Here is a 12,125-nt window from a genome sequence, read left to right as displayed (position 1 = left end):
GTTGTATGTCATGGTTACCTCCAGCCTTTCCAAATCATTGGCATTCAATAAAGAGATAGTTTGTTTGATAGTAAGGGAGATGATGTGACTCAAAAGGTTTTCGACAATGACGGAGAGAAAGGATTCCGCCATAACTCTGCTCTCAAAAACTCAAGAGGTTATTTTATTTGAGTTTAAAGCAGGGGCAAAGGCAGAACAAATTTTTAAAAGATCGAATGGAATTTTAATTTTTTATAATCTATATATTCATAATTTTTTAAAAAATTAAACTAATTTTTTTTATAATTTTAGAGGACTAAAATATAATTTTATTTTTACTAATTTAAAATTTAAAAAACTTGAAAGATTTAAATAATAATTTTACATTTTAAAAGAGTCAGGGCCTGCCAACCCCCTAAATCTGCCTCTAGTTTAATGTGTAGGATGGCTGGATGGATGGACGATGTTTAAAAAAGAGAGTTTTGGTAATGGAAAGAATAATAATAATAATAATTTACTAGGTGAATATGAAGTCAACGTCACCATGTGTAAAACACAGTGGCTGCTCTTAGGTTTTGGCCAAATAGTCGTTTCGCCACTCCATGTCCAAAAACTAATAAGGAAGCTCGCGTTGTGATCTTTTGTTTTAGGGCGTTTTAATGTTCTGCCTTTGCATCCCAATTTTTTCTATTTTGCTACTTTTTTTTTTTGACTTAATTTGATGCTTTTTTCTAGTTTAGTATTTAATTTTTTTAGGTTTAATTTTTACCTAAATTTATTAAATATTATATAAATTATGCAAAATACTAACAATGTTAATTTTTTTTTTGTTATGCTACAAAAATATTGTCAATATTAAAGGAAATTCATGTAAAAAGAGAGTATTGAGTTATGCATAACTAATTAATATTAAATAAGAAAAATATTTTAAAACCCCAAATTAAAAGAAATTCATTACTTTCAGATAATAAAATAGTTAATTAAATAAATAAAATTAAAAGAAATTAAACATATAAAATACAAAAAAAATTATATCATATATCTATTGTAGGTCATACATTAGTTATTTTACTACCTCATAAAAAATAGTTTGAATATATTAAATTAATTTGTAAAACATTTGACAAGTATCATCAAACCTGAGAGTCATTCAAATTCTATCAGTACAAGGCACTTGAAATTCTACAATAACAAACACAATGATACTAATTATTTTGTTTCAAGAAAATTGAAGAGAAAAGATCTCTGCTTGGAAATGAAAATAATTTAGATGTACGTAGATATTCAAACTCCTAATCTACTTCATAACACATACTACATTGTGAAGAAATAAATCAAAAGACTAACTGATGTTTAGGAAGAAGCTTAAGGTATTGCATTTCTTCCCACACCAATATCCCTATATTCAGACATACATCCATCCTCCGTTTGAGCTGATATTTTACATTCTCAACTGCACTTTTTTATTTAACAGAGCTTCATGGATAGAGAAGCTACTAATTCAAACTTCATTCGATGCTATAAGTCATGTTAATCTTTTTTACAACCTAATTACTACATAAATTTCAAAACTATGAGTCATGTTAGTATTTTTATTCATACCTGACTAGCACCATAAAATTTATGTGAAGAAAAAAATAAAATAGAGATTTTATTTTTATTTTACATGGATAATAAATCTCCGAAAAATAATTGTCTAGATTCATTTGGACTTAGACAACTATTTAGCAAAGTTCATTCTGAATATTTTTATAATTTCAAAATAACAATACAAAATTAAAAAAAAAAAAAAAAGAGGGTAAAGTGCTCTATTTTATACACTTTGTTATTTTGAAATTATTTTATATTTCTAAAATTCTTCTAGATACAATGCATTTTAACAATCATTTATCCATGTTCATTTTGAAGGTGTATTTCTTTAATAATTTTATATATATTTTTATAATTTCTGAAAATTTTAAAATAAATTCTACATTTAAAATAAATTGTTTTTAAATAATTTTATTATAAGTTCTAATTATATCTGTTCTTTTTAAGACAATACCTAGAACTACCTATAACCTCTCCCAACCTATAAATGGAAGGATAATGCGCTTCAGCGCACTCAAACCTTAGTTTTCCTGCATTAGCAACAATATTTATGCTAATTGAGCTAAAACTTAATCGACACATTTAAAATAAATTTAATGTTTAGAGATTTAGTAATAAAGCGTTTTAAAATAAATTTAATTTTTATTCTAGATTTTAGAAAATAAGAATGATTATAAACCACTTAAAACATTTTTATTACTTATCTAAAATAAATTTTATATTTTAAAATAATTATAAATGATTTAAGGAATAAAATTGGAATTTATTATAAAATAACTATTTATATCTTAACAATTATTTATCTAAATTTATTCTAGAAAGTAAAAAGTAACTTGGAGTTTAATTACATATAAATAAATAAGGAAACATCAGTTCTCTATTAAAATCAACGAGATTTTAATCATCGATTTTCTTTTAACAAAATTAAGAAGAAGAAGCAAAAAAATATATATATATATTTTTCGGCATAAAATTCTTTCTTCGTTATACTTTTTATTAAAATTAATAAATATTAATAAACAGAGCATAAAGGAATAAATTGGAAAATAAAGGAGATAAAGTTAAATGTAAACTTCTATTATTTTACTCATTATTCATTAATTTATATACATAAAGAAAATAGTAGTGAGGCATATAAAAAACATATAATACTAGTGGTAGAGGAATTTTATTGGATAGATACATGAGATTGGACATAGGCAGCCAAATTATGTGGAACCAAAACTAAATTAAAAATTGAGAATTTGATTTGATTTTTCTTTTCTTTTTTTTTTGTGAAAAAGTAAGCAAAATACTTTATTTCATATAAGCAAGTTAGATAGCAACAAGAGGTAAAATTATAATTGCAATAAAAATAACAAACATGTAATCAAATATATATATATAAATTTAAATTAAATAAAATTAAACAACACTCAGATGAAATATTAACAGAAAATAAAATTTCAACTAAATTCATGAGTTATCCATACAACACCATAGATATCGCGAGGAGAAAATGTTTGATTCCAAATGAAGGACAGAGGCAAAATAAAACAAAGAGTGTTACATTACGAATACTGCATCAACTCCTCAATTCACAATACAAAGAACTGCTACCCTTCCCATAGTTTTCCAGCATTAGACCTGGCATGTCAATGAGATCATTGTACAACCAAAACGTATTTAATCTTATATTAAACCAAATACACTGTTTTCTTTAATATTATCATTTCCATCTTTTTATATATTTAAACCAAAATTGTACTCATTAACGTGAAATCCAGAGAGAAATGAAAATTTTCATCAAACCTTGGTAATGCCAAATTTAGTAACTAATTTCATTTATATGGTAAGGAAATTAAAAAATAACTACTTAATTTATACACCTAACCTGCAGCTCTCTTATTCTCATCTAACCCTCCGCTTTCCTTTACCTGTAAAATTCTAGTTATTTAAAATCTGCCAATGTTGAATATTTATTAAATAAAATGAAAAAAAAAATTGTAAAAAGAGATAACTCGCAATTATGAAGCAAACAAAAAAGTGATAAAAAAAAAATGAAAATACCTCTAACGTGACTTGATAATCTTTTGCTCTTCAATATGAACTTCTTGAACGGGTGATATCTTGGACCAATCTGTACCAGTTTGCGGTCGATATTTATCATTTAGTGTTGGACATTGTTGGATCTTTAGTTGTTTGAGGGAAGTGAGATGCTCTACTCCATCAAAAAGACGAGATAATTTGGGACAACCAATAATCTCTAATGTTTGAAGTGAAATTAAGCTTTGAAACCAATTTGGCAGTGCCTCCAATTCAGGGCAACCCCTGAGTTCAATGAACTCCAAATGGCTAGCAGATGCTTCAAGAAGCAACCGAGGTAGATCCCTTAAACTTGGCGTATCACGAATTATGAATTTTTTAAGACCTAAGTGAAGCTTTTCATCTTCTATCCTTGAGGTTCCATGAGTAAATTTATTTTTGGGCAAGAAATAATAAAAATATCCTCTAATTTAACTAGGAATTTCAGACTCCGAGGTAGTGATTCAAGTTCATAACAATATTTGAAATTCAAATCTTTGAGTGATGTGACGTTTTCCATCCCTTCAAACAAACATTTTAGTGTCGTGCACTTGAAAAAGTATAAGAATCGAAGTGAACTCCAATTACCAGGTCGAACCTCTCTTAATTGCATGTCATCCCCTGATATCTCCAGAAATCTTAAATTGATCAACCTTCGCAAATTGTCAGACACTTGAAACCTTGGGAGATTAAATAATCTCAATGTCAGCAAGCTCTGAAGTTTATGGATGGACTTTGGAACTCTCCTCAAATTATGGCAGCTACTTAAGTTAAGACACTTTAAATGCTTTAGGGTGCAAATGGACTTTGGTAATGCCTTTAACGTGCAATTTTCCAACTCAATTAGCCGCAGGTACTTAAAATATGAGATGCAAGCACTCAAAAATGTTTTCTCCACCTCCCTGCATTGTCCCCATGGAGTTAGATTTACTAACGTGCGCACACCTTTCAACTTCTTCAAAAATGGCTGCAGAGTTCTCATCGGATAATGCTCAGCGAATGCCAAATGCCGAACATTTTCAGAAGCACTTATCGTTTGCTGATATATGGTTAAGCACTCTTCTTGTGAAACACTTAGCGCAAGATCATGTATCAGATCATGGATTTTGAAGTTATAAAATGTAACTTTGTCATCAACATCTTGGACAAATCCCTTGGACCATAAGTCTTTGAAATACTGTAAACCAATGTCTTCGCAGCACACATCATCTTCTTGCACGGGGCTTGGGAGAAATCCATTAGCCAACCAGGATTGGATGATATAATCAGTGTCATAAAGTGTATCCTTGGGAAACAATGACAAATAAGCTAGACATCGTTTCAAATGATGGGGCAAATGATTGTCACTTAATTTTAGTGCAGCTAAGATACCTGTCTCTTGTTGATCAAGCTTCCAGATGTGATTATCTCTTATCAGTTCCCAGTCACGTTGACGAGTTTTTCCATAAAGTAAACTTCCCATAGTTCTCACTGCCAAAGGAACACCTTTGCATTTCTTCACAATTTCATCAGCAATTGGCAATAGGTTTGGATATCGTTCTTCGTCCCCTTGGTTAAATGCCCATTTTAGTAACAGAGACAAGCTATCTTCATGACTAAGAGCTTCTAGTTCAAAAGGACTTTGAGTACCCATTATTGATGCGACGGCTAAACTTCTTGTGGTAACAATGATTTTACTTTGATGCAGATAATCCAATTTCATCAATATGGCTTTCAATTCATCCCACTTGACACGATCTTCATTCCACACATCATCCAGAATAAGTAAAAAATTTTTACCTTCTATAAGACTTTGGAGAAGAGTCAACAGTGCATTGACCGGTAAACCATCACATCTTTCATGGTTGATGTAGAAAATAATCTCGCAAAGCAACCTGGCAACGTCGAAAAACTCGGATACACACACCCATAGTTTCAAGGGAAAACACCGACTCACTCTTTCATCATTATACACAAACTGAGCAAGCGTAGTTTTCCCCAAACCTCCTATTCCAACTATGGGGATGACAGTCATGGTTTCCACACCCCTTGGCTGGACTAGAAGATCTATAATGTTCTCTTTGTCTTGATCTCGACCAAGTACCTTAGAAGTCATGAGGGAGTGGGTGTCCCTATGACTTTGAACAACATACGGTCGGTTCTGAAGAATTTGAACATTCTCTCCTAGATTAAATCTTTTGAAATCAGTAGCAATGGTCTCTAACCTTTCGTTGATCTTTTTTATTTTGTGACCCATCCTCAAAGAGTATGCAAAAGGGATAGAGATGGAGGAGAAACGAACCGTATTCAACTCCTTTCGCAGAGCGTCACACCTGAATTCATCAAGCACATCCTCAGCATCATAAAAGACGCCTCTTAGCTTGGTCAAACTAAGGCGTAATGTCTGATTGTGCTGCTGCAGTTTTTCAGCATCTAACAGCACAGCTTTGATGTATGTCATGGTTTCCTCCAGCCTTTTCAAATCACTGGCATTCAATAGAGAGATAGTTTGTTTGATACTAGGGGAGATGATGTTCTTCAAAAGGGTATCGGCAATGATGGAGAGAAACGATTCCGCCATAACTCTGCTGTCAAAATCTTAAGAGGTTTTCAAAGGTCAGATAAGAGGAATGAAGTTCTTTTATTTGGGTTTATGCTGGATGGATGATCCTTTTGCTCAAGGTCAAATAAGAAAGTCTGTTTTTGGGAATAATAGTAATAATTTAGCCCCACCAAATGAAAAATACAAAGAAATTTAGTAAAGAGAGCGTGGAAATTGAGAAGACTATCTCACAATCCGTGCGGCCTTAGGCAGTTTCTTACTCCAAAAACGCCTAAGTCAGCCCAACTTCTACAAAAGAAGGATTCAACAGAATTCTTCCCAAAACACAACTTAAGCGAAAGTACCTTAAAGCCAAACAAGATGAAAGAAGAACGAGACAAGAACAAGCCAAAGAAAATAAGAACACAAGAGAGAGATTTAAGTGAATGCTCTCAAGAATTCTTATTGCTCAAAACTCAAGTGATTTACAATGAGGGAAGAGGTCTCTTATTTATAGTTGAGCCTCTCCAAATCCAATGGTACAAAATTAAGTACATCAATGGCTAAGATTAAAAGGCACCTACCACCAAATATAAAATCATATCTTCTAAGATTACATATCTTAGAAATGCATCAAAATACTCACTGTAACAGGTTAATTTTATCCTGAAAAAAAAATAAAATAATAAACAATCCTATTTACAAGACCCAAATCCAAACCTAATATTATACAAGCCCAAGCCCAAGCCCAAGCCCATAATCTAAATTTCTTTTAAAAAAATCTAAAACCCTCGGTCTCCTTTCGCGCGTACCCCACCATGTTGGCATACTTACCGCCCGAAGCCTGACGCATCCTCTGCCACCATTGCACCAAAATGGCAAGGCACAGCACCCCAACACCGTTGACCTTGCCACAAACGCCTGCAAAGAAAAAGGAAAACAAGACAAATGACAAAAATAGTAGAAACAACAAAAGAAAGAAAAAAAAATATGTGTAATCGACTATAAAAGCCAGAAGATTGAGATGTATTTGTTAAAGAGAAATACAAAAAAAAAAACTGAGATTTTGAAATAACAAAGAGCAAAGAAAACAAAATGTATTTTTTTATTTTATTTTTTGAAATCACGCATATACCAAAAAATTAAATAAAAAAGTTTTTTATAGAGGTGATCATGGACCAGCCCGATCCGAGTTCGTGTCGGGCCCAGATAAAATTTTAGGCCCGGGCCCTGCCCGGCCCAAAATATGGGCCTAAAATTTTGTCCAAGCCAGGCCCGAAATAAAATTGCTAAGCCCGAGCTTGGATCGGCCCATATTAAATTTTTTTTGCTTATTTCATTAAATAAAAATTTAAAAATATAATAAATCAAATATATTTAAAAACATAAAAACAAATATTAAAACAAATATAAATGATACTAAAACAATTCTTAAAACAATACACAAATTGACAATATAATAAGAAATAGTTATATTAAAAATTTAAAATGATTAAATATATATATTAATATATAATTTGGGTCGGGCCGGGCCGTTTTCTAAACAGGCCTTTTTTTTGCCCAAACCCATTTTTCGGGCCTATATTTTTACCCAAACCCTCTTATTTTTCGAGCGGGCCTTCGGGCCGGGGCGCCCGGCCCATGATCAACTCTAGTTTTTTACCGTTGTCAGTGTCTCCTCTAGTCTAAGAGGCCGTCGAATCCCTCGGGATTCGCCCAAGGCCTCGGCGAAGGATGACTAGAAGTAAATGACTTTTTTTTTGTTTTCGAAGTTTGACTAAATCTAAGGATTTTGACCCCATATATGGATTTTCCAAAAGACAGGGACAAAAATGGGACTTTTTTTTTTGCAACTCCGACCATCGGAGGCGACGGCTGTCGTTGCTGATGATCGGTGGCCATGGCAGACTTACGGTGGCTCAATGGCCGAGATAGGGGGGTTGAGAGAAAAAAAAAGGGTTTGAAGTTTTTTTTTTTTTTGAAATCCAAACTGCAATGAAAATTTTCAAAAAAATTTTGGCTTATATTAGCAACACCAAATGACGTCGGTTTAGCCAAGGTTCATAAGTCCCAAAATGGCGCCGTTTCAGGCCTAACCCGCCGACCTAACCCGGATCCTAGCATGCTTTTTTAGGAGTGGTCTATTTGCTACCTTAGTCCTTCCGCCTTTGAACCCTCTTCTATGTGGTCCAAATTCCTCTTTTTCTCTTTTGTAGATTATACCATTTAATTTTAACTCACTTTCAATTTAGTCTTCAGTTTGATGACCTTTCGGGGAATGACGCGTGTCCTAAGGTTTGGGAATAATGACCCATTTGGTCCCTATTTATTTTCGCATTTTTGTTTTAGTCTTTTTTATTTGTTTATTTATTTTTATATATAATTTATGCTTTTAATTTCATTTAAATTTCAATTCAATCCTTCATTTATTTAGTTTTACCTATTTTTTATTTCTTTACCTTTTTAAATATTTAAAATTTATGTTATTTATATTCCTTTTATGTATTTTTTTTATTTTATCATCATTATTTTTATTATTTATTATTTATATTAATATTATGATAATGGTCATGACGCGATTATTGCTATTATTACTATAAATTGATGTATTTTTATTATCATTATAGTTGCATTACTATTATTCACTAGCATGACATTTTATTTTACCTTTTTATTTGTTTTCTCTTTGTTCATTTATTTATTATTGTAATATCATTTTATTTTACCCATCACTATTTTGCTTTATTTTATTAATTACCATGCCATCATGTTAAAATATACTTATTCATTTTTTTTATTTTGTGACCCATCCTCAAAGAGCATGCAAAAGGGATAGAGATGGAGGAGAAACGTACCGTTTTCAACTCCTTTCGCAGAGCGTCACACCTGAATTCATCGAGCACATCCTCAGCATCATAAAAGACGCCTCTTAGCTTGGTCAAACTATGGCGCAATGTCTGATTGTGCTGCTGCAGTTTTTCAGCATCTAACAGCACAGCTTTGATGTATGTCATGGTGTCCTCCAGCATTTTCAAATCACTGGCATTCAATAGAGAGATAGTTTGTTTGATAGTAGGGGAGATGATGTTCTTCAAAAGGGTTTCGGCAATGATGGAGAGAAACGATTCCGCCATAACTCTGCTGTCAAAATCTCAAGAGGTTTTCAAAGGTAAGAAAAGAGGAATGATGTTCATTTATTTGGGTTTGAAGTGTATTCTGGATGGATGATCCTTTTGCTCAAGATCAAAAAAGAAAGTCTGTTTTGGTAATATTTTATTGAATGGTGGGAATAGTAGTAATAATAATTTAGCCCACCAAGTCAAAAGTACAAAGATAGCGTGGACATTGAGAAGACCGTCCCATTTAAGCCTAAGATAATTGTAGCTTCATGGAAATACATTAAAATACTCGCTTTTAATATTTTACTCAAAGTGCTATAATGATTCATCTAATTGCTATTTTTTGGAATAATATATTACAATCAATAAAGAATATAGCTTGAATAGCCCATTCTGAGTCCATTTAAGGCTTTTACCTTCGTACTTGGCTATTCAACACTACAAGGAACAATCTTTAAAATAAATTTCCAAAGTATTCGTTAAACCAACAAGCATTAAACCATTCATAAAAAAAATCGACATTTAACTTCTCATGAAAAAAAATCAAACAAATTCAACTATCACATTATACTAAAAAGAAAAATCAGAAAATTTAAAAATATTTAAAGAAATCAAAATAAGAGAAAAATAACTCTCTTCGATCTTAAGCAAAGTTTAGGTTTTTCGTAATTAAAATAAGTTATATACTGAAAATATTTTAATTTAATTTTTAAGAAAAATTAATAAAAATATGAATATATTGAAATTTTAAATCATGCTAATTGAATTAGTAAAAGCTTAAATTAAACACTCAATCAAAGTTTTATTTTAATTTTTTATACATTTTATTTTAACATTTACAATTTATTATCTCCATGAGTTATATATCTATATTATTATTCAAACTCTTGATTAAGTTGATATGACTAATTAACTGGGTACAACTAGGACATTATATTAACATTAAAAAAATTCACACAAATAAGCAAAATAGATGAGGGCGAGAGGCTAAGGCATGAGCTATAGGGTTTAACAACCCCGACTCCGTCACTCTCATATCCAAAAACTAATAGCGTTATCATCTTTCGTTGGACGTTTTAATATGCAGTGGCGTTTTGTAAAAAATGCCCGCAATATGTGTAACCTGGCAATGTTTTTCGTATAAACACCACAATGTTTCGCTTTTGTACATGCCACTTTTAATTCAAAATATGGTACCTACTTATGAAGCTCTTGAGGATGTGATGAGATGAGAGATCTTCTAGTCGACGCTACCTCTTCGAGTCTAACTGTACCTACGCGTTAAAATTAAACGCATTAAGCCGGTGAAGGCTTAGTAAGCACTACAAGAATAAATAGGCAAATAAATCCCATTTAAAATATTATAATCCATTTTGATCAATATATATTTATATGCATATAAGTTTCTTTAGTTGTATTGTGACAGCCCAAAATTGACCCTGGTCGGGAAGTGGTTTCGGGACCGCTAAACCGAGTCACCGAAATGTTTGAACGTAATATTTATTGTCTAGAATATGTATTTATGAATGTGTGAAAATTTCAAGCTTCGATTTAGTCGATTGCATGTGAATTCAGTTATTAGGACTTGTGTGACACTTTTGAAATGTGATAGGCTAATCTATAAGGACCTAATAGTGCATGTAATCAAAGGGGAGGACTTGCATGTCAAATTTCCCCCCCTAATAGCTAGTGGCCGGCCATGACAAGGGATTATGGGCAAAACATGTCATAGACATGTTATGTTGGTGCATCATGGGAGGAAAAAAAATAAATTAATGGTTATGGGTAATAAAGAAATGAAAAAAAAAAAAAGGGAAAGAAGGTGTGTGATTCCCCCCATTGCCGTGAGTTGAAGAAAAGAAAAGAAAAAAATTTGTTCATCCTTTTCATTCTCTCTTGGCCGAAAATTCTAAGGAAGGAGGAGGGAATTCTTGCTTCATGTTTGGTTTGGAAGAGGATTAGGAAGAGGTTTGGCCATACTTGTATCAAGATTAAGGTATGTTTGATGTTGTGCCATGAGATTCATGCATGTTTTTGGTTGCTAACTTGATGTTCTTATTAGCCCATGGTTCAAATCATTGCTATGTCATGGGGATGGTATTCGGCCAAGGTGGATTTTGTGTTAATGCCATTGCATGTTAAGTATGAAGCTTGCTAATGATACATGTGATGGTGGATTGATGGCTCTTGGACTTTCTTTTTAGCATTTTTGAGTGAGACATTAAGTTCTTTGTTTAACCATGACCAAAATTGAAATGGTAAGGTGTTGTGATGTATTCGGCCATGGTACATCCATAAGTATAATTTATGCTTATTGCATGGTAGGTAAGATTTGTGTTTTGGATTTATGTTCATGTTTAGTTATAATCAACTTTGAGATTCGGCTCTAGCATATATATATATATATATATATATATGTTTGCACATGATGTATTGGTATGACATATATACTATCTCAAGGTATATATTTTCATATGATGATGTTTCGGTTATGAAGTAAATGATTGATGCGTATTGAGTTACAATATGGAATGCGTTAGTTAGTAAAATGTATGCCGTTTATGTGTGGTATTAAGTGTATAATTGGCCTCAACATGGACATGCATATTCGGCCACATGAGGGGGATTGGTGTGCATGCATTCGGTTAGAGGAAAGCATATTGATGCCTATTCTTGGCTTAGAAAATTCGGCTAAGGAGAGTACTAACTAATGTGTTGAGTTTGATTCATGATTTCCGTACATATGTGACTTTAATGTCTAATGAAAATATGTGGGCTAAGTACCTTGAATTCCTCTTTCGATGCTCAAATGAGTAAATCAATTTATTTGTTAAATTAAGCTCAAGAGCAAA

General features: G+C 32.0%; 1 protein-coding gene across 2 annotated transcripts; it reads right to left on the bottom strand.

Moving 5' to 3' along the window:
• Positions 1-2,996: 2,996 nt before the first annotated feature.
• LOC108472427 (putative disease resistance protein RGA4) lies at positions 2,997-9,502 on the bottom strand. 2 transcript variants are annotated; one of them, XM_053021127.1, is made up of 4 exons: positions 9,010-9,502; positions 3,619-7,075; positions 3,438-3,485; positions 2,997-3,195 (listed from the first exon to the last, which is right to left on the bottom strand). In XM_053021127.1, the coding sequence occupies exon 2, from the start codon at positions 6,191-6,193 to the stop codon at positions 4,001-4,003; it is 2,193 nt and encodes a 730-aa protein (XP_052877087.1). In that variant the 5' UTR covers positions 6,194-7,075; positions 9,010-9,502; the 3' UTR covers positions 2,997-3,195; positions 3,438-3,485; positions 3,619-4,000. The 2 variants fall into 2 exon arrangements, with proteins under 2 accessions (XP_052877087.1, XP_017629432.2); XM_017773943.2 differs by having other exon boundaries at positions 3,443-3,485.
• Between the last annotated feature and the right edge of the window lie 2,623 nt (positions 9,503-12,125).

The sequence above is a fragment of the Gossypium arboreum genome, chromosome 11, assembly GCF_025698485.1.
Source record: "Gossypium arboreum isolate Shixiya-1 chromosome 11, ASM2569848v2, whole genome shotgun sequence".
NCBI classification, from domain to species: Eukaryota; Viridiplantae; Streptophyta; class Magnoliopsida; order Malvales; family Malvaceae; genus Gossypium; species Gossypium arboreum.
Note: the sequence above shows the minus strand (reverse complement) of the source record. Positions and strands in the feature narration are given on the sequence as shown.